Source organism: Rattus rattus, chromosome 1 (genome assembly GCF_011064425.1).
Source record: "Rattus rattus isolate New Zealand chromosome 1, Rrattus_CSIRO_v1, whole genome shotgun sequence".
Lineage (NCBI taxonomy): Eukaryota > Metazoa > Chordata > Mammalia > Rodentia > Muridae > Rattus > Rattus rattus.
Genome location: NC_046154.1, coordinates 103,720,827 through 103,739,419, shown reverse-complemented (window position 1 = coordinate 103,739,419; position 18,593 = coordinate 103,720,827). Strand labels below are relative to the sequence as shown.

The following is an 18,593-nucleotide window of genomic DNA, read 5'->3' as shown; positions in this document are numbered from 1 at the left end:
GGGAATCCATCTAAAGAGTGAGAAGGAGGCCTGTAGGACCTCAGGGCTTAAGGACATTATAAGAAAATGATCTATAGAATCAACTACCCTTGGATGATAGGGGCTTACAGAGACTGAACCTAAAATCAGGGAGCTCGTATGGGTATTAAACCAGGTTCTCTGCTTCTATGTTTGTTATATTTGTATAGTAGATGACTCTGACCTTTTTGCCTGCTTCAGAACCCTTTTGTTACTATAGAGTTGCTTTGTTTAACCTCGATATGAGGAAACATACCTAGTCTTATTGCAACTTGAAATGCCATGTTTGATTGATATTCCTGAGGCCTGACTTTTTATGAAGGGAAATAAAAAAGGAAATGATTTGGGGGAGCAGGAAGGTGGGCTGGGGGGTAGATGAATAGGGAGGGGAACAGTGGCCAATATGTAATATGAAAGAAGAATAAAAATGCCAAAACCAGCTAAACAAACAAACAAAAAAACCCAAACACGTTAATATCTAAAACCTTTAGAAAACAACTGTAACTATGATTTTAGGCTTACTCAGTCATCATGACTGATAGTAAAGTTTATTCTTAGAATTTTACGTGACAGGAAATCCAAGAATAAGGGACTCTCAGCATTCCCCTTATGTCATAGGGTTCTTGTTCCCTTTATGACATCATTTTTCCACATCACCAAACTTAGGCCCTGGCACGTCACAGGTGGAAGAAATGTCTATACCAAGATTGTAAGTCTTTTTGTCCAGTTTTCTGTTTTAAAATAATGGAAATCCTCAGTTCATTGAATAGTTTTTGTCTTTACTGTGAAGTGATATTCACTATGTTGTTTTAAGGTCAATCATAAGTGTGGAAGAAGGCTTTAATAAGAGAGCTCCATTCTGAGGGCATAGCATTAGCTACTTTGATATAAGACTCATTTGCTCTACCTTAGTGAAATGGAGATATTTGCATTTTTTCTAAAAGTCTTGATTTCATGTCATGATGAGTTTAGAAAGGATCATATAACACAGTGAATTATTGTTAACTGAAGGAGACTAATCTCTCTCTGGGCCACTTAAAAATTTATGGGGAAATGTTTTATGTTTGTCACATGAATGATGAGTGAACCTTAAAGGCCATGAGTAGGGCGTTTTAAGACTGAAGTTCAATGGTGAAAGGCCTACATAAAGGAAACTAGTAGATTAATAACTACATTCTTCTTGATGAATTCTGAGATGTAAAGTATTCTGACATATGAAGCAGGCTATCTAGACAAAAAAATAATTTAATAATATAATTTAATAATAGTAGTTTTCTTACACTTAAGTTATGTCCAAATAAATTATGAAAATCAGTGAAATACATCAATTAATAATTAATATATAAAATGCTTCTCAATCATGTAAAACCTTATGTAGAAAGCCTGAAGGAAAGACAAAAGAATGGAATTCAGAAATATAAAGAGAAGATTGGCTCATTTAAACTTTTAACAATTCCTTTTAATTGTAGTCCATCAGATTTGTACAAGTTTGAACATCAATGAAACTTTCCTCTGTAGCCCAGAGCCCACTTCCCTGGATCATATCATTGTTTAAAAAAATAATCTTAACAATGATCTGAATGCATTCCAATGCATTTCCCATGAATATGTTTAGGACTTGAGGAACCTGGCTCTTCAAAACTAAACAGTGTTCTGGAATACAGCAGGTTGTCATGGAATGCATTATGTAGGACAGGCTTGTCTCTGCCTCCCTTGTCTGAATATTTTATCACACCAATAGGAAAAGTATTTAAGACACACTCTAGAGTATTTAATGACCATCATTCTAATCCTAACCCTACATCTATGGTATCAACATTTCTATGGCATATTCTTAAGATAATAAATCACTTGTGTTTCTGTGCTACTTATTTCAGGCACAGTACCCTTGAGTTTCCTTGTTTGTTTTTTCTTTTCCAGTTGAAGTAGAATTTGTTGGTGATATTTTCAAATATTTAATGTAGGATTTATTTTTATAAGCAATCCATTAAGTATAATATTTTTAGCATTCTGCATTTTCATAGTCATTTGTTTCAAGAAATTTAAGCTGTGCTTCTCTGTTTCTCTCTTAAGACATTGATGGTTAACAGAGGTTTACTCATTTCATTGCTAATAGCAAGGACATAGAATGAGTCTAGATGTCCATCAAAAAATTAATGGATTAAGAAATTATGGAATACACAGTGGAACATTTCTTAGCTGTACAGAAAAGTGAAATTATAGTGTTTGTAGAAAAACAGATGAAACAGAAAAATTTATTAAATGAATTAACTTGGTTTGTGTGGGTTGTGGGAGGTATAGGGAGAAAGAGAGAGAATGTGTGTGTGTGTGTGTGTGTGTGTGTGTGTGTGTGTGTGTGTGTTTGTATTGTGGGATAGTGTCAAGTAAACCTAAGTGTGTATAAAAATAACACAAAGGAATTTGATGTTTTATATGCTAATTTAATCATAAAAATAAGCCATAAATTGTGCAAAACCAATTAATAAAAGAGTAATGTATTTAATATCTTTGGATTTGAATTGCCTTATGTTGTAAAGTATTTTCTCATTGGCTTCTGGTTTTATTTCATTATAATAAGAAAAGATACTCCGTATGATTCCAATGCTGTGTTAATGTGTTGAAAACTTTTATTTTTTATTCTTATTTGTCCTAGAGAATACTTCACTGAGATGAATGGATAATCTGTGTTTGTTATATGGAGTACTCTGTAGATATCTAAGACGATTTGTTTCTATATGTTACTTATGTTAAATTTAACTGTTAACATTTTTCTTCATATGTTCATTTCATATATTCATTAAATTGTAACTCACAGTTTGGGGTAGGTAGAATTATAAATTATATAATTGGTTTTAGGTTCATATTTACTACCAGGATAGAAACTACTTGACAAAAGCAATTCGAGGAAGAAAGAGTTTATTCATCTTCTAGTGCCTGGTTATAATCTACCATGTTAGAAAATTACCATGGCAAGTGCTTGAGGGAACTCTGCATCTCCACCATAGTTTACAGTAGAGAGCAATGAGCTCATGCACGCTTGTCATTGCTTAGCCCACTTTCTCTTGCCAAGGAAGGTTCTGACATTATGGGTGGATCTTCCCACATCGATCAATGTAATTAAGATAATCCCCTCAAAGACATTCTTACATCCTTCACCTGACCCCCACAAGGGGGTCTCTCTATAGTCCTAGCCCTCCTGGAACTTGCTCTGTAGACCAGGTTGGCCCTGGGTTTCAAGATAACATCTTTCTCTGCCTTTCCACCATTGAGATTAAAGGCATAAATCATCACTATCTAACCCTTACAGACATTCTTAAAGATACAGTGTTCATAGCAATCCTCTATGGCATCAAATCAATAATTGGAACTCACCATCACACAGTTAACTACTACAATCCATAATCTTGGCACACTCACTCAATAAGGCATTGTTTTTTTTATGAATTCCATTTTCTTTACCCATTCAACTCCTCTGTGAAGACAGGTAGATTGACTGTGTCCACTCTAGTCTCCATGCTTCTGTTGCCATAAGACATGCAATGGATACTAGACAGTATGTTCATAGGTGTTAGTGGTTTTTACTTTCAGATTGTAGGAAAAAGACAATCTTAAATTATTGATTTTGATGTTAACATTTTATGGTGTCTAGATATATTTCTTGAAAATTTGAAAGATATTTTCTATTCTATGTTCTTCTAATAAATGGATGAAATATAAATGAATATTATTTTTCATAATTTGTTCTACATATAATGAGATAATCATATTGTTTATTTATTATGATGACTGTGCTATTGATTTCATTTTTAATAATTTTTATTGTGTAGTGTAAACTTTAGTTATTATATGATGTATCATTTTATTTTTTGAAGAATATGTTGAAATTTAAAGTATTATGGATCTGATTATTAATGAGTTCTGTAATATAAATTTTTAATAATAATCTTGACAGTTTGTGACATATTAATATTGACATAAAAGATAATTTGAAATATCTTTTCATCCTCCCTTTTGTTTTATATTGTTTTATTAGTTTTTACACAAAGATTCAAGAGGTTGATTTTAAAAAATTATTTGGCATAATGAAATATTAAATCTATAAATTCTGTTTTATGACCCCTTACAATATTCTATTATATTGATACTTTTCTATTATATTGATTCTATTATATTGATCAATATAATATCCTATTATATTGATACCTTTTGTATTCATTCTTAATTTTAAATAATGTTGTTGCTAAGGAAAGATCAGAACCATCAAAATGGCTCAGCTGTATACCTTCAACCGCCAGAAACTTGTACTACAGTTGAGACAAAAAGGAGGGACTAATTATAAACTTTATATATAATCAAATAAGTAAAATATGATGGTAAATAGGTGTCTCATTGCATCCGGTACTTGCTGCATAAGTCCAAGAACAGGAATTCAAATCCCCAGAATCCAGGTAACTGTCACTAGCGTACAGATGCCTGCCTATATTTTCAGTACATGGAGACAGGATTGCCATAGGAATCTCATTAGACTAGCTGAATCAGTGAGTCTGCAGTCAAGTGAGGTACCATGTTTCAGTACAGACTGAAGAGAATCATTGAGTTTAGCCTTCTCATGTGCCTATACACACATGCAGATATGCTAACACACATGCTATCTGCATATAATACAACCATGCATACAAATACAAACACTACCTACCCATACATAGGCAAAAAGTAAATGGAAAACTGAGAAACTAAGTTTATTGAGGTTTACTTGAGTATATAATTAATGCTCTGCTTCAGGTAGGATCATCAATTGCTATCCATTTGTTGCATAGTAGAACAATATAGGGCACTTGCATTAATGCATATTGCTGTTGGTCTGTGTTTAAGACAAATACAAATTATTTAACAAAATGTTCATTTCCGGTAACTGATGTTTTCCTATGGCAACAAACAAAGTAAGTGGGAAGATATTAATGGAAAACTATTGACAACAGAATTTGTTAATTTGATATATTTTCTTTAAATATCTACACAATGAATCTCTATGTTAGCAATTAGAGTGCTCACTGTCACCCCACACATGTACCCATGAATACTCGTACATATCTCATTTAACAACCCAGACTTGGTTAAATTTTGAGAAGATATTGAATATGTGCTTCAGTTAAACATGAGTTAGAAAGTGATGATATCTCAGCTAAAAGTCAAGAAAATCTGTGATGTGGAATTAAAAATATACCTTGATCAGTGTTTTACAAATTAAAATTGAAAATCTATAAAATTCAGATTTTACAAAACAGTAGGCTTTAAATCTCTCTCTCTCTCTCTCTCTCTCTCTCTCTCTCTCTCTCTCTGTCTGTCTCACACACACACACACATACACACACACATACACACATAGATAGATAGATAGATAGATAGATAGATAGATAGATAGATAGATAGATAGTGTTTCTCTATCACAGCTTAACCTTGGTGAAGTAAGAAAAATCTTCACTCATTCCTACTGTCCTGTAGATGAGACTGGCTTATAGTTGGCAGTGATTGCATACATAAAATATTGTCTTCGTATAAATTCATTAAAATTTTTCTTTTTTATTTCAATAGCCTAAAAGTAACATATGGAGCATACGATAATTATATTCCAGGTAAGGTAGAGTTTAATAATTATTTTTAAAATGATTTTTTAATTTTTCCTTTTCCTTGGAAATAGACTCTTTTATCTTACAAAATATTCTGACTACAATTCCCCTCTCTCTACTCCTCCCCTCTCTCTACTTCTACCAGTTCCTTCCCACATCTTCTCCCTTTCGATCTCATTAGAATAGAACAGGCTGCCAAGAGATATATACAAAACATAAAATATAGTTACAAGACGAAAGACATCACATCAAAGTTGAACAAGACAAACCAACAGAAGAAAAAGCTCAAGAAAAGGCACAAGAATCAGAGATCCACTCTTTCACAGACTCAGGAGTCCCATAAGAGCTCTAAACTGAAAGTCTTCCTATATAGTAGAGGACCTGGTGCTGACCCAGTCATGCCCTTTGCTTGCTGCTTCAGTGACTGGGAGCTCATGTGAATTTACTGAAGCTGATTCAGAGGGATTTGTTCTCCTGGTGACCTCCATCTCTTCTGACTCTTGAACTTCTTCCACTTCCTTTTCCATAGAGTTTCCTGAGTTCTGAGGATGGAGATTGGCTAGCAATAACCGATTTAGATCTCAGTGTTCCAAGATACCCCCATCTCTGTCTGGGTCTGTATCTTTCTCTTTCTCTCGTTCTGCCTATCTCTGTCTCTGTCTCTGTCTCTGTCTCTGTCTCTGTCTCTGTCTCTGTCTCTCTCTCTCTCTCTCTCTCTCTCTCTCTCTCTCTCTCTGTTTGTGTAATGTCAGGCTTTGTCTCTTTGTATTTGTTATTCTGCTACAGGAGAATGCTTCTCTGATGATGGCTAAAGAAGAAACTTACCTTGAGTGCAACAGAATATTATTAGTAGCCATCTTATCACCATTTTTTTTAAAAAGAAAAGTAATATTTTGCTTTACCTAGGTTTCTGGTTCTTGATAACTAAGCAGTGATGTATACAGGTTATATCTCATGGAGAAGGTCTTATTCCAAATCAGACTCAATTGGTTGGTTGGTTCCCAAAAGTCATGCAAGATTAAATTTAGACATGTGTTTATTATCTTCAATTGAGTCAAAAAGCTGAAGTAGACTATAATTAATATGCCATGTTTTTTGGTGAGAGAACCTTTCTTGTGTGCAAAGTGAATACATTTCACATAGGTATAGATTATATAAGCATGGTTTCACATTTACTGAAATAATTTTATAAATAATATAACGCAAAGGTCTTGTATTTGAAAAGCAGTGAAGAAACTAAATCCCTTCACACCAGGACCTCTTACTACATTCCTGATTTTTTAATATTCAGTGTATATAAATACTAAACAATGCAAATAGGCTGAATATTGAAAAGCTTTAAGTATCAGGTTGTTTTTCTCTCTTCAATGAAAAGTCAATATTACTTTTATTATGCACATTTAATCACTGATGCTAATGTTTTCCTTTGGAGATTAGTAAAGGAAATGGTTTCTCTAAAATTTGCTGTATTTCATATATTCAAATAGAGAGATGGCATCTCTCCTTGGCCTCAGTTGTAATTGAAATATCCCTACAAATTGCTACTATTATTTCTGTGAGCTTCATCATCTAAGTCCCATTTTCTATTTGTTTACCTTTTTTATTTAGCAATTTTTTAATAATGACAGCATGTCTCTGAATATAATATGTGTCTTTTTGCTGAGACACTGAATATTAACTGATAGGATTTTAAGTCGTAGTACTTAAATTCAGAAACATACTTTCTACATATTTTATGTCAGGCAGTGTGCCAAAAGTTCTTTGGTAGCTACAGAAGTGCTTGCTACAATATCTTTCTCTTCTCAACTAGATTATATTCAAACCAAGGAGCATGTGGCAATCTAAACTGGAAGAGAGCTATATTTAAATGGAAGTTGTAATACTCTTTTTGTTCTTTTATATTATAGACCACACTGGCTTCATTATGAATATTGATCAATTAGTTATTTATTTCTGGTAGTGGAGAAATAAAATTTTCATTTGAATACAGAGAATTTCAACTAACAAATGAAGCTGTGATTTATCTCATTTATTCATTCATTGGATTGTATATATCTCATGCATGTCCATTTCAGTTCAGACAAAATTCTATTCATAGCAAGGAATATGTTATCTTTCTCATTTTAGTCAGTGAATTAAGCAAAAAATCATGGAATCAGCAATACTTTTCCCTGGCATTTCCCAAACCACCAAGGCCAGGGAAGAAACGGAGATCACTACCTTCCCAGTTACAGAACAATCCAGCTCCTGTAAGTATATTAAAATACCATGTATATATTAACAATAAGTAGCTACTTAAAATTATAAAGTCATACATTATAAACTGTACTTCTGGATAAGGGCTAACGCAAGTCCTGTCGTGATAGACATGTTTTATGTAATTGCCACCCAAATTTTACTAATGATCACTAGTGTATGCTAACATTTCATTCAGTATTATTACCTGAAATGCATTGAGTGTTTATAGAGAAAAAGTCAAGATAATTCAATTCACAATTAATGTGAATATCAAAGAAAATTTTACTGGATATAAATTCTTAGAGTATGGTCATGGGATAACATTACATACTAGTGAACATTTAGTGCTTTATTAATTCAAAATAAAATTCAGAATTCAAAAAAAAGCTGTAAGATAAATATTTTCAAAATCTCTGAAGTAATTCTTGGGTAAGGAAATTTTGCCTAAAATAAATGAAGAAACATCTTTTACAATTTTAAGAATGTATCCTATCAATTACGATCAACCTGCATTTTTCCTTTTTATTTTACTCAATTTATTTTTTTGTTGTTCAACATTTCATTAAAATTAGCAATTTGTCATTTAATTATTTAAAATACCTGGAAAGAAGTTGAAAATAAACTATATTTATAATATCTATAACTATAGTAGAATATGTTATTAATCGGTGGTAATTTATATCAAGTCAAGGCTTCTAGGGTTGTACTTATAACTGTAGGCAGCATTATAAAGTGCAGAAAATGACAATATATGTTGAGATATGCCCAAGTAAGACATTCAATCTCAGAGAATAACTAATTGTTAATTTTCATCTAGAAACAGAGTGTACCCACTTCTCCAAAAACACCTACAAAACGGTTAAAAATTAGACTCGCCTAATAACAAAGAGAGGTTTTAATGTGCCATGGACCTATGGAGAATTCTACCAAATTTTATCGTTAAATTTTTTCTTTTTTTTCTTTTGTTGGATAATTTTTATTTATATTTTAAACGTGATTCCCTTTCCTGGTTTCTCGTCCGTACGCCTCTATCCCATCTCCCTTCCCCCTTCTTCTGTGAGGGTGTTCCCCCTCCACAACCAAACCTCCTTTCCATCTCCCTTCCCTGACATTGCTCTACACTGGGGGGTCCAGATTTGGCAGAACCAAGGGCTTATTCTCACACTGGTACCTAACAAGGCCATCCTCTGCTACATATGCAGCTGGAGCCATGGGTCTGTCTATGTGTACTCCCTGGTAGAGAGAAACTGGGCAGCCTCCTCTAGTTCCTGATTTTGATGAGATTGCTTCAAGTTTCTCTCCAGTTAGTTTAATGTTGGCTAATGTTTGACCGTATATTGCCTTTATTACACTTAGGAATGAGCCTTGGATTCCTGGTCTTTCAAAGACTTTTAACATAGAGGGGTGTTGAATTTTGTCAAATGCTTTCTCAGCATCTATTGAGATGATGATATTTTTTTCCTTTGAGTTTGTTTACAAAGTGGATTATGTTGATGGATTTCCATATATTGAACAATCCCTGCATCCTTGGAATGAAGTCTACTTGATCATGATGAATGATAATTTTGATGTGTTCTTGGATTCAGTTTTTGAAATTTTATTGAGTATTTTTGCATCGATATTCCTAAGGGAAATTGGTCTGAAGTTCTTTCTTTATTGGGTCTTTTTGTGGTTTAGGTATAAGCATAATTGTGGCTTCATAGAAGGAATTGGGTAGTGTTCCAACTGTTCCTATTTTGTGGAATACTTTGAACAGTATTGGTATTGTGGCTTCTATGAAAGTCTGATGGAATTTTCTTTGCTTTTTTGTTTGTTTTTGATTGAGAGATTTTTAAAATTTTTATTAGAAATATTTTTTACTTACATTTCAAATTTTTCCCTTTCCCGGTTTCTTTACATAAGCCCCATCCCTTTCCCTCCCCTCCCCCCTCCCCCATATGGCTATTCCACACAGACATCCCCCTTACTGCCCCCCCCATATTCCCCTGCACTGGGGGTCCAACCTTGGCAAGACCAAGGGCTTCCCTTTCCACTGGTGCCCCAACAAGGCTATTCTCTGCTACATATGCAGTTAGAGCCCTGGGTTAGTCCATGTATAGACCTTCGGTTTAGTCCCTGGAAGCTCTGGTTGGTTGGCATTGTTGTTCTTATGGGATTGCGAGCTCCTTCAACTCTTTTAATACTTCCTCTAATTCCCCCCAAGGGGATCCTGTTATCAGTTCAGTGGTTTGTTGCTATTATTGACCTCTGTATTAGACATGCTCTGGATGTGTCTCTCAGGAGAGATCTATATTCAGTCCTTTTCAGCATGCATTTTTTAGCTTCATCAATCTTATATAGTTTTGGTGGCTGTATATATATAGGCCACATGTGAGGCAGGCTCTGAATGTCTGTTCCTTCAGTTTCTGGTCTAAACTTTGCTTCCATATCCCCTCTTATGGTTATTTTTCCCCTTTTAAGAAGGAGTGGGAGCATCCGCATTTTGGTCATCCTTCTTCTTGAGCTTCCTATGGTCTGTGGATTGCATGTTGGGTATTTTGAGCTCTTTGGCTAATATCCACTTATTGATGAGTGCATACCAAGTGTGTTTTTCTGTGAATGAGTTACTTCACTTAGGATGATATTTTCTATTTCATTCCATTTGCCTATGAATTTCATGAAGTCATTGTTTTTGATAGCTGAGTAGTACTCCACTGTGTAGATGTAAATTTTTTTGAATCCGTTCCTCTGTTGAAGGACATCTGGGTTCTTTCCAGGCTCTGCCTATTAAAAATAAGGCTGCTATGAACATAGTGGAGCATGTGTCTTTGTTGCATGTTGGACCATCTTTTAGGTATATGCCCAGGAGAGGTATAGCTGGGTCCTGAGGTAGTGGAATGTCCAATTTTCTGACGAACCTATAGACTGATTTCCAGAGTGGTTGTACCAGTTTGCAATCCCACCAACAATGGAGGACTGTTCCTCTTTCTCCACATCCTAGCCAGCATCTGCTGTCACCTGAGCTTTTTATCTTAGCCATTCTGACTGGTGTGAGGTGGAATCTCAGGGTTGTTTTGATTTGCATTTCCCTGATGACTAAGGATGTTGAACATTTCTTTAGGTGCTTTTTGGCCATTCGATAATCCTCAGCTGAATATGTTTTGTTTAGCTCTGTACCCCATTTTTTAACAGGATTATTTGGCTCTTTGGAGTCTAACTTCTTGATTCTTTGTATATTTTGGATATTAGCTCTCTATCAGATGTAGGATTGGTAAAGATCTTTTCCCAATCTGTTGGTTGGCTTTTTGTCCTAATGACAGTGTCTTTTGCCATACAGAAGCTTTGCAGTTTATGATGTCCCATTTGTTGATTCTTGATCTTAGAGAAGCAGCCATTGGTGTTTTGTTCAGGAAATTTTCCCCAGTGCCCATGTGTTCAAGACTCCTCCCCACTTTTTCTTCTATTAGTTTGAGTGTATCTGATTTGATGTTTTGATATGGAGGTCGTTGATCCTCTTAGACTTAAAGCTTTGTACAGGATGATGAGAATGGATCAATTTGCATTCTTCCACTTGCTGACATCCAGTTGAAGCAGCACCATTTGTTGAAAATGCTACCTTTCTTCCATTGGACGGTTTTAGCTCCCTTGTCAAAGATCAAGTGACCATAAGTGTGTGGGCTCATCACTCCTTCTATTTCTTTAGGTGTTATGGGACTGTTGAGGTGGCTTACCTGATCTGGATTTAACTTTGATACCTGGTATCTGTCTAGATAATTTTCCATTTCAATAAGATTTTCTAGTATTGTTGAATATAGCCTTTTAAATAATATCTGATGATTTTTTAAATTTCCTCAGATTCTGTTGTTAAGTCTCCCTTTTCATTTCTGATTTTGTTAATTTGGATATACTCTGTTTCCTCTGGTTTGTCTGGCTTGTTGATTTTCTCAAAGAACCAGCTCCTGTTGTTTATTCTATGTATAGTTCTTTTTGTTTCTACTTGGTTGATTTCAGCCCCGAGTTTGATTATTTTCTGCCATCTACTCCTAGGAGCTAGGAGCTTTTTTGTGTTTTACATTATCTTTGACAGTTTTGTGGATGTTTTCTATGGTATCTTCTGCTCCTGGATTCTCTCTTCTATCTCTTGTATTGGTCATACTTGGGAATATGACTCCTGATCTCTTTCCTGGGTTTTCTATCTCCGTGGTTGTCTCCTTTTGTCTCCTTATTGTTTCTATTTCCATTTTTAAATCCTGGGTGGTTTTGTTAAATTCCTTCACCTGTTTGATTGTGTTTTCCTGTAATTCTTTAAGGGATTTTTGTGTTTCCTCTTTAGGGGCGTCTACTTGTTTGTCTGTGTTGTCTTGTATTTCTTTAAGCAAGTTATTTATGTCCTTCTTAAAGTGCTTTATCATCATCATGAGATGTGATAAATCCAAATCTTGCTTTTCCAGTGTGTTTGCATATCCAGTATTTGCTTTGTTGGAAGAACTGGACTCTGATGATGTGGAGTAGTCTTGGTTTCTGTTGCTTAGGTTCCTGTGCTTACCTCTTTACTTCAGGTTGTCTCTGTTTTTAGCTTATCTTGTTGTTTCTGAAAGTGGCTTTGCCCTCCTGTAGGCCTGTGTGTCAGTACTCCTGTAGACTTGTTTTTCTTACAGCCAGATCTAGGAACAGAGAGCTGTGGGACAAGGTCAGCTCTGGATGCAGGCAGAAACTGGAAGATTCCTGTCCCAGACTACTCCTGGATTTTTGTGTTCTGAGGCCTCCAAGCCAGTTCCTCTGAGCAGAAGAGTTAGTCTTTCCTCAGCGCTCCTAGTCACTGGCTTTCAGCTCTGGGAGCAGACGGAAACCAGAAGCATCCTGCTCCTGACTGCTCCTAGGTTCCTTTGCCCAGAGCACACAGAGGGCACTAGGCAAATTCCTCTTGGGCTGGGAATGTGAACAGAAGTGGTAGTCTCCTCTGAAGTCTCAGGATTGTCCTTATTTCTGAGAGTCCAGCTTTCTCCCACACTGGAATTTAGTACAGAGAGCTGTGGGACAGGTTCAGCTCTGGGTGCAGGCAGAAACTGGAGGGTTAACATTAAATCTTAACAATTGTTGCCTCACTAAATTTAAAGTAAATCACAAGCCATGATACAATTGCCCATCAATCTAAATTATAATGAAATTCCAAAGTGCAATAGACCATAAAATCCAAAATTTGTCTACTTTATACAATCTACATTTTGAGAATATTAAAAATATGTATTCAAAAGGTATTTCCAGTTGAAATTAAAATGTATGTGGTATATTATTATTAAAGTATGTATAAATCATTTCCCCCCTTATTTTTATCAATATTGAGGTAATTGATGAACAAAAATTAGGAATTCACAAACCACCATTATGGATGCACCGTTCCCTGATGAGAATATCCGAGAGACCATCGGTTTATTTGGCTGCCAGGAAGAGCCTTCCACCAAAACCACCTCGTTTTGGCAAGGGAGAGTTTAAAAGAGCGGGCACAACCAAGACTTTGGCTTCAGAAAAATCAAAGAAAGAAGTGAAACTGAAAAAAGATGAATGTGAAGCAAAAGAGAAGACAGCTCTAAAGACAGAGAAGGAAGAAAATCTCAAACCAGTTGACACAAAAATTTCAAAGGATTCACAGAAGGACAAGGGAAAAATATCTTCAGGCTCTGACAGTGACAAGGCTGGTGTGAAGAAAGACGTCAAGACCAGTAAAAAAGGCACAAAGGGTACTGATTCAGCCTCAGAAACCGGAAGTGACAAGGCTGGTGTGAAGAAAGACATCAAGACCAGTAAAAAAGGCACAAAGAGTACTGATTCAGCCTCAGAATCTGGAAATGAAAAGGCTAATGTGAAGAAGGAAACCAAGACCACTAAAAAAGGCCCAAAGGCTAAAGATTCAGCCTCAGAAACAGGAAGTGACAAGGCTGGTGGAAAGAAGGAAGCTAAGAGCAGTAAGAAAGGCTTAAAGGCTAAAGAGTCAGCCTCAGACAGCGGAAGTGAGAAGGCTGGTGGGAAGAAGGGAGTCAAGGGCAGTAAGAAAGGCTTAAAGGCTAAAGAGTCAGCCTCAGACAGCGGAAGTGAAAAGGCTGGTGGAAAGAAGGAAGCTAAGAGCACTAAGAAAGGCTTAAAGGCTAAAGAGTCAGCCTCAGACAGCGGAAGTGAGAAGGCTGGTGGGAAGAAGGGAGTCAAGGGCAGTAAGAAAGGCGCAAAGGCTAAAGATTCAGCCTCAGAAAGCGGAAGTGAGAAGGCTGGTGGGAAGAAGGGAGTCAAGGCAAGTAAAAAGGTCTCAAAGGATAAATCTTCAGCCTCAGAATCTGGAGGTGAGAAGGCTGGTGGGAAGAAGGACGTCAAGGCAAGTAAAAAGGTCTCAAAGGACAAAGCTTCTCCCTCAGAAACTGAAGTTGCAAAGGCTGGAGGGAAGAAGGAAGCCAAGGCAAGTAAAAAGGTCTCAAAGGACAAAGTTTCTGCCTCAGAATCTGGAGGTGAAAAGGCTGGTGGGAAGAAGGACGCCAGGGTAAGTAAAAAGAGCTCAAAGGACAAAGCTTCTGCCTCAGAATCTGACAGTGAAAAGGCTGGAGGGAAGAAAGAAGCCAGGGCAAGTAAAAAGAGCTCAAAGGACAAAGCTTCTGCCTCAGAACTTGAAGTTGAAAAAGCTGGTGGGAAGAAAGAAGCCAAAGCAGATAAAAAAAGCCCAAAGCAGTCCAAAGAAACACTTGTAAGTAAAGCAGTTGACAAAGATGTTGGAAAGAAAGAAGAAAAGTCAGCTAAACAGGGTTCAAAAGGCAAAGATGTGGTTGGAGATTCTGGAAGTGAAAAGGGAGATGCAGGGAAAGAGGCCAAGAAGAAGGAAGAGAAACAGAAAAAGAGAAAGGGAGAGGGAGATGCAAAAGAAGGCAGTAAGAAGGACAAGAAGGACAAGAAGGACAAGAAGGACAAGAAGGACAAGAAGGACAAGGAGGACAAGAAGGACAAGGACAAGAAGGACAAGGACAAGAAGGACAAGAAAGACAAGAAAGACAAAAAAGACAAGAAAGACAAGAAGGCAAAGTAAGTCTTGGTTCAGAAAGCAAATCAAAGGTAAGAACTCCAAAGCACAGTCAGTGAACCCATTTCGATAGTCTTAACATTCATCGTGAGATAAAAGAAGTATGCAAAGATTAATCAAATCATTCATTAAAGAGAAGGAAAATTACACGGTGAAATGAAAGTCTACTCATGGAATTAAAAAGAGTACTAAGAACGTTCATAGGATTCACGGAACAATGTGGAAGATACCCATTTTAAATGTGTAGCTATGGAGGTATAAAAGTAAAATCACTAGGGAGATTCAAAGAATATATAAATAAGAATGAAGAAAATAACAATTGGAAAACAAACAACAACACAAAAAAAAAAACCCTACAATATTCCATAAGGATTTTGTTTTAAATGCTTACAAGAAGGCTTGGTGCTGTGTCTAGCTTTAATGATGTGCAGTTGAGCTTGTACACCTAAGAAGCACAATAGCCAAGGAAAGCCAAACAACGCTTAGACAACAGAACTTGAACTGAATAAATATCAAAAAATGGCTTCACAAGGAAAACAAGTAGAAGAGCAGGAAGAGAGGGAAGGAATGTGTGTGGAAGGGATGAAGAGAAAGATGGAAGGAAAGATAAGAGAGCAAAGATCACTGTCCATACGAAAAAGGAGGAAGGACACCTTGGGTTTGTTTACAGGACCATCTGAGTTTCAAGTGCCCACAAGACTGACCCACCTGGCATCCCTGATGAACATTTTTGGTAAGTGAGTTTTGTCTTATTTTAACTCAAATTGAATTATAATAATTTAACCAACTACAAGAAGACTATTGATGTCAAAGTTCTTACATTCAACTCTGTAAGTTTTACTTTAAAGTTACTCGTTACCATCAAACAAAGCAATTGTTTAAAATGTCAGTGAAAAAGTTCAGGAAATGGAAATGTTTGTGTTGCAGGAGACATTATTTCTTTTCAAAAGGTATAATTAATGATATTTTCCAATAGAAGAATAGTATCACCTCTCCATTTAAAGAAAAAGAAGGATCAAAACTCAATAAAGGCAAATTTAAATGAGATATGAAATACTTTTATAAAGTTACTTAATGCTTATATAATTGTAAATTTAAACAGACTGTCACAAATCATAACAATATATTGTTGCAACACATTATTTAGATATAAATACATTTAATTTCTTGACTTAGTAAATGAAATAACCATTGTTATAACCCAAAATTCCTCCTAATATTGAAGGGGTAAAGCAATATAAAGCAAGATCTATCAGTATATCTGAGCGTTCTAATTAATACCAAATCATTCATTTGTGACTTGTCACTTTCTCTGTCAATTATACATTTGTGAAATTTGTCCAGCAATTTCTCCTTCTCCATTATGTTTCCTGATACAAACTCATTGACATCAGAGGATGTCCCATTGGTAAGGAAATATTTTCTGACTTGTACAGTAAGCATTGCTCCCTATCACTTATGAAACAACTAGTAAAGATTCATTGCTACCTCAACAGGTTATTGTTTAACAGACAATGACATTGCTCAACTGGGGGACAATCTCAGTGAACTGTGACAGTGACAGCAAATGAAGCCAATGCTTGTCTGACTTTTTTGTCTCAGAAGACACAGAATAGCTTTAGTGATTCTGAAAGTGGTTCCCTCTTATGAATATAAAAATATAATTTTAGATTCAATCAAATATATAGAGTATGGAAAGATGACCTTTTGCTATACTACCCTAAAACTGCAAAAATGTCAACAACATTCTCCAGGTGGTCAAATTCAGCATCTGGGTAACTTTGTCCTAGAGGCTTTACTTTTCAACCCACATCATTTCTCGATCCTATATTTTAAACCAATTAACTTCTTTCATTTCCAAAGTCATAAAATAAAATATTTAAGGAAGCCTATTTGATTGTCATCAGGCATCTTCAAATCAAAATGGCACAACAGAACACGTGATATGACCACCAAAGGTTGTTTCCCAAATCTCAATTCCGGAATCTAAGTCAGGGCCTCATCTAAAGGTGGTAAGTAATCCTTACTATGTTTTTATTTTCCATTCTAAGCCTTACCCTGTGTCTGACTTTGTCAGTTCCATATTTCAGATATTTCCACACTCACAGTTTCTTGTTACCGTGAGAAAATATTTTACAAAGGCCACTAGAAAAACAAAGTGTTTATTTTGTCTTCTGGTTTCATGGCGATGTCCATCATGGGTGGCAGAGGTATGAAATTGCTATTTTTACCAAGTCTGCAGTGAAAAAGCAGAGAAGAGGAGGAAGTCAGGTTGGGCTATCAAACCTCAATGTCTGTCCCAGTGACTCACTTCCCTCCCTGATCCTTCAACCTTTGAAGGTTATATAGTCTTCAAAATAGTGTTCAAGTATATAACCCTGAGACATATTTTACATCCAAACCACATATATCTACATTGGGGCAATATTCATAATGTATTGACCTTACCTTTTGCATAAACCTTTGATCTGACTTTTAAGGCCTTTAATTTGACCTGCTTGGGAGCAACTTTTATGTCTTCAGGTGGCAGCATTGCTGCTTTATTCTGTCATACCTATGTCATATCACTGTAACTTTAATGTAACCCCGTCTTCTGATCATGGCTCACATGCACACTTTCTGTATGGCAGTTCATGTCTTGCGTCATCAATTCCATTCAAATTGTTCTTTTCAGCTTAAGTTGTATATTTCCATATTAATGAATTAGTTTTGTGAGGTTTTAGGTTGGCAGGCAAATCAAGCAGAAAGAGTGTTACCTTGAGCCTGCCAAGCAGTTGGACATGTGCGACGTTTCCCCTATTTCCAGCATGTCCCTTCAGAGTGTTACTTTTGGGATATCACAGCTCTGCATGAACAAATCATTGCCAGTCGCAGTCCATAGAAAGACCATAGTTTTCATTTGGATTGTCTGTATTGTGTACATTCTTTGTATTTTGGCAAACTTGTATTGGCAAGCTTTTTGAAGAAATAGTTGTGAAAACATTGGGTTTCACCCAGTCATCTTTCTTTACAGGGATGAATTCTTGTCCTTTGATATTGCTCTTTGGCAATCACACGCGTGCGTGTGCGTTTGTGTGTGTGTGTGTGTGTGTGTGTGTGTGTATGTGTATGTGTGTGTTTAACACACTTTTACCATCTTCATAGTTTTGGATTTTAGGAAATGCTGTATAGTTAGAGGTATGCATCTCAATAGCCTTTACAAACTGATAAAGGTTTTCACTTTGTGACAGATGTATAAGTTTCTTTCATGTCTTTCCTTCATAGGTTGATTGTATGTTTCATTTTATACTGAAAACTACTGTCTCAGCAAGCAACATATTATTTAATAATCCTGAATGTTTCTGTGATTTAGTAGTTCCTCATACAGCAACAATATCCCTATGAAAATCTTTTCCCTATGAGTTTATCTGTTCAGTTAAACATATACCTCTATAGTCTACATGTATATACAAAAGCACTTACAGGAGAAATTACCAAACTTCTGAAATGTCTAGAACATTTTGTGCTCATAGCATTTTGAATCACAATATTGCCCTTATGAACTGTTGTCAGGATGTTGCATTTTATCCACCCGAATCAGTATGTAGTGCTATTTCCTTGTTCTGTTGTATATTTTTCTCATCATGTATACTGGGAAAGATGTTACATATGCTTTTGTGTTCAAAACTACGTGA

At 35.9% G+C, this 18,593-nt stretch overlaps 1 protein-coding gene across 1 annotated transcript; it reads left to right on the top strand.

Moving 5' to 3' along the window:
* The first annotated feature begins 710 nt into the window (after positions 1-710).
* On the top strand, positions 711-15,599 carry Cylc2 (cylicin 2). Its single transcript, XM_032901221.1, has 6 exons — positions 711-727; positions 5,611-5,651; positions 7,773-7,894; positions 13,207-13,635; positions 14,284-14,921; positions 15,521-15,599. The coding sequence occupies exons 1-6, from the start codon at positions 711-713 to the stop codon at positions 15,597-15,599; spliced, it is 1,326 nt and encodes a 441-aa protein (XP_032757112.1).
* Positions 15,600-18,593: the final 2,994 nt, after the last annotated feature.

Excerpts from the sequence above, each read along its gene's own strand:
- Cylc2 (XM_032901221.1), top strand. Across the intron at positions 7,895-13,206 it reads TACAGAACAATCCAGCTCCT|GTAATTGATGAACAAAAATT; the intron begins GTAAGTATATTA and ends ATCAATATTGAG. Across the intron at positions 13,636-14,283 it reads CAGAAACCGGAAGTGACAAG|GCTGGAGGGAAGAAGGAAGC; the intron begins GCTGGTGTGAAG and ends GAAGTTGCAAAG.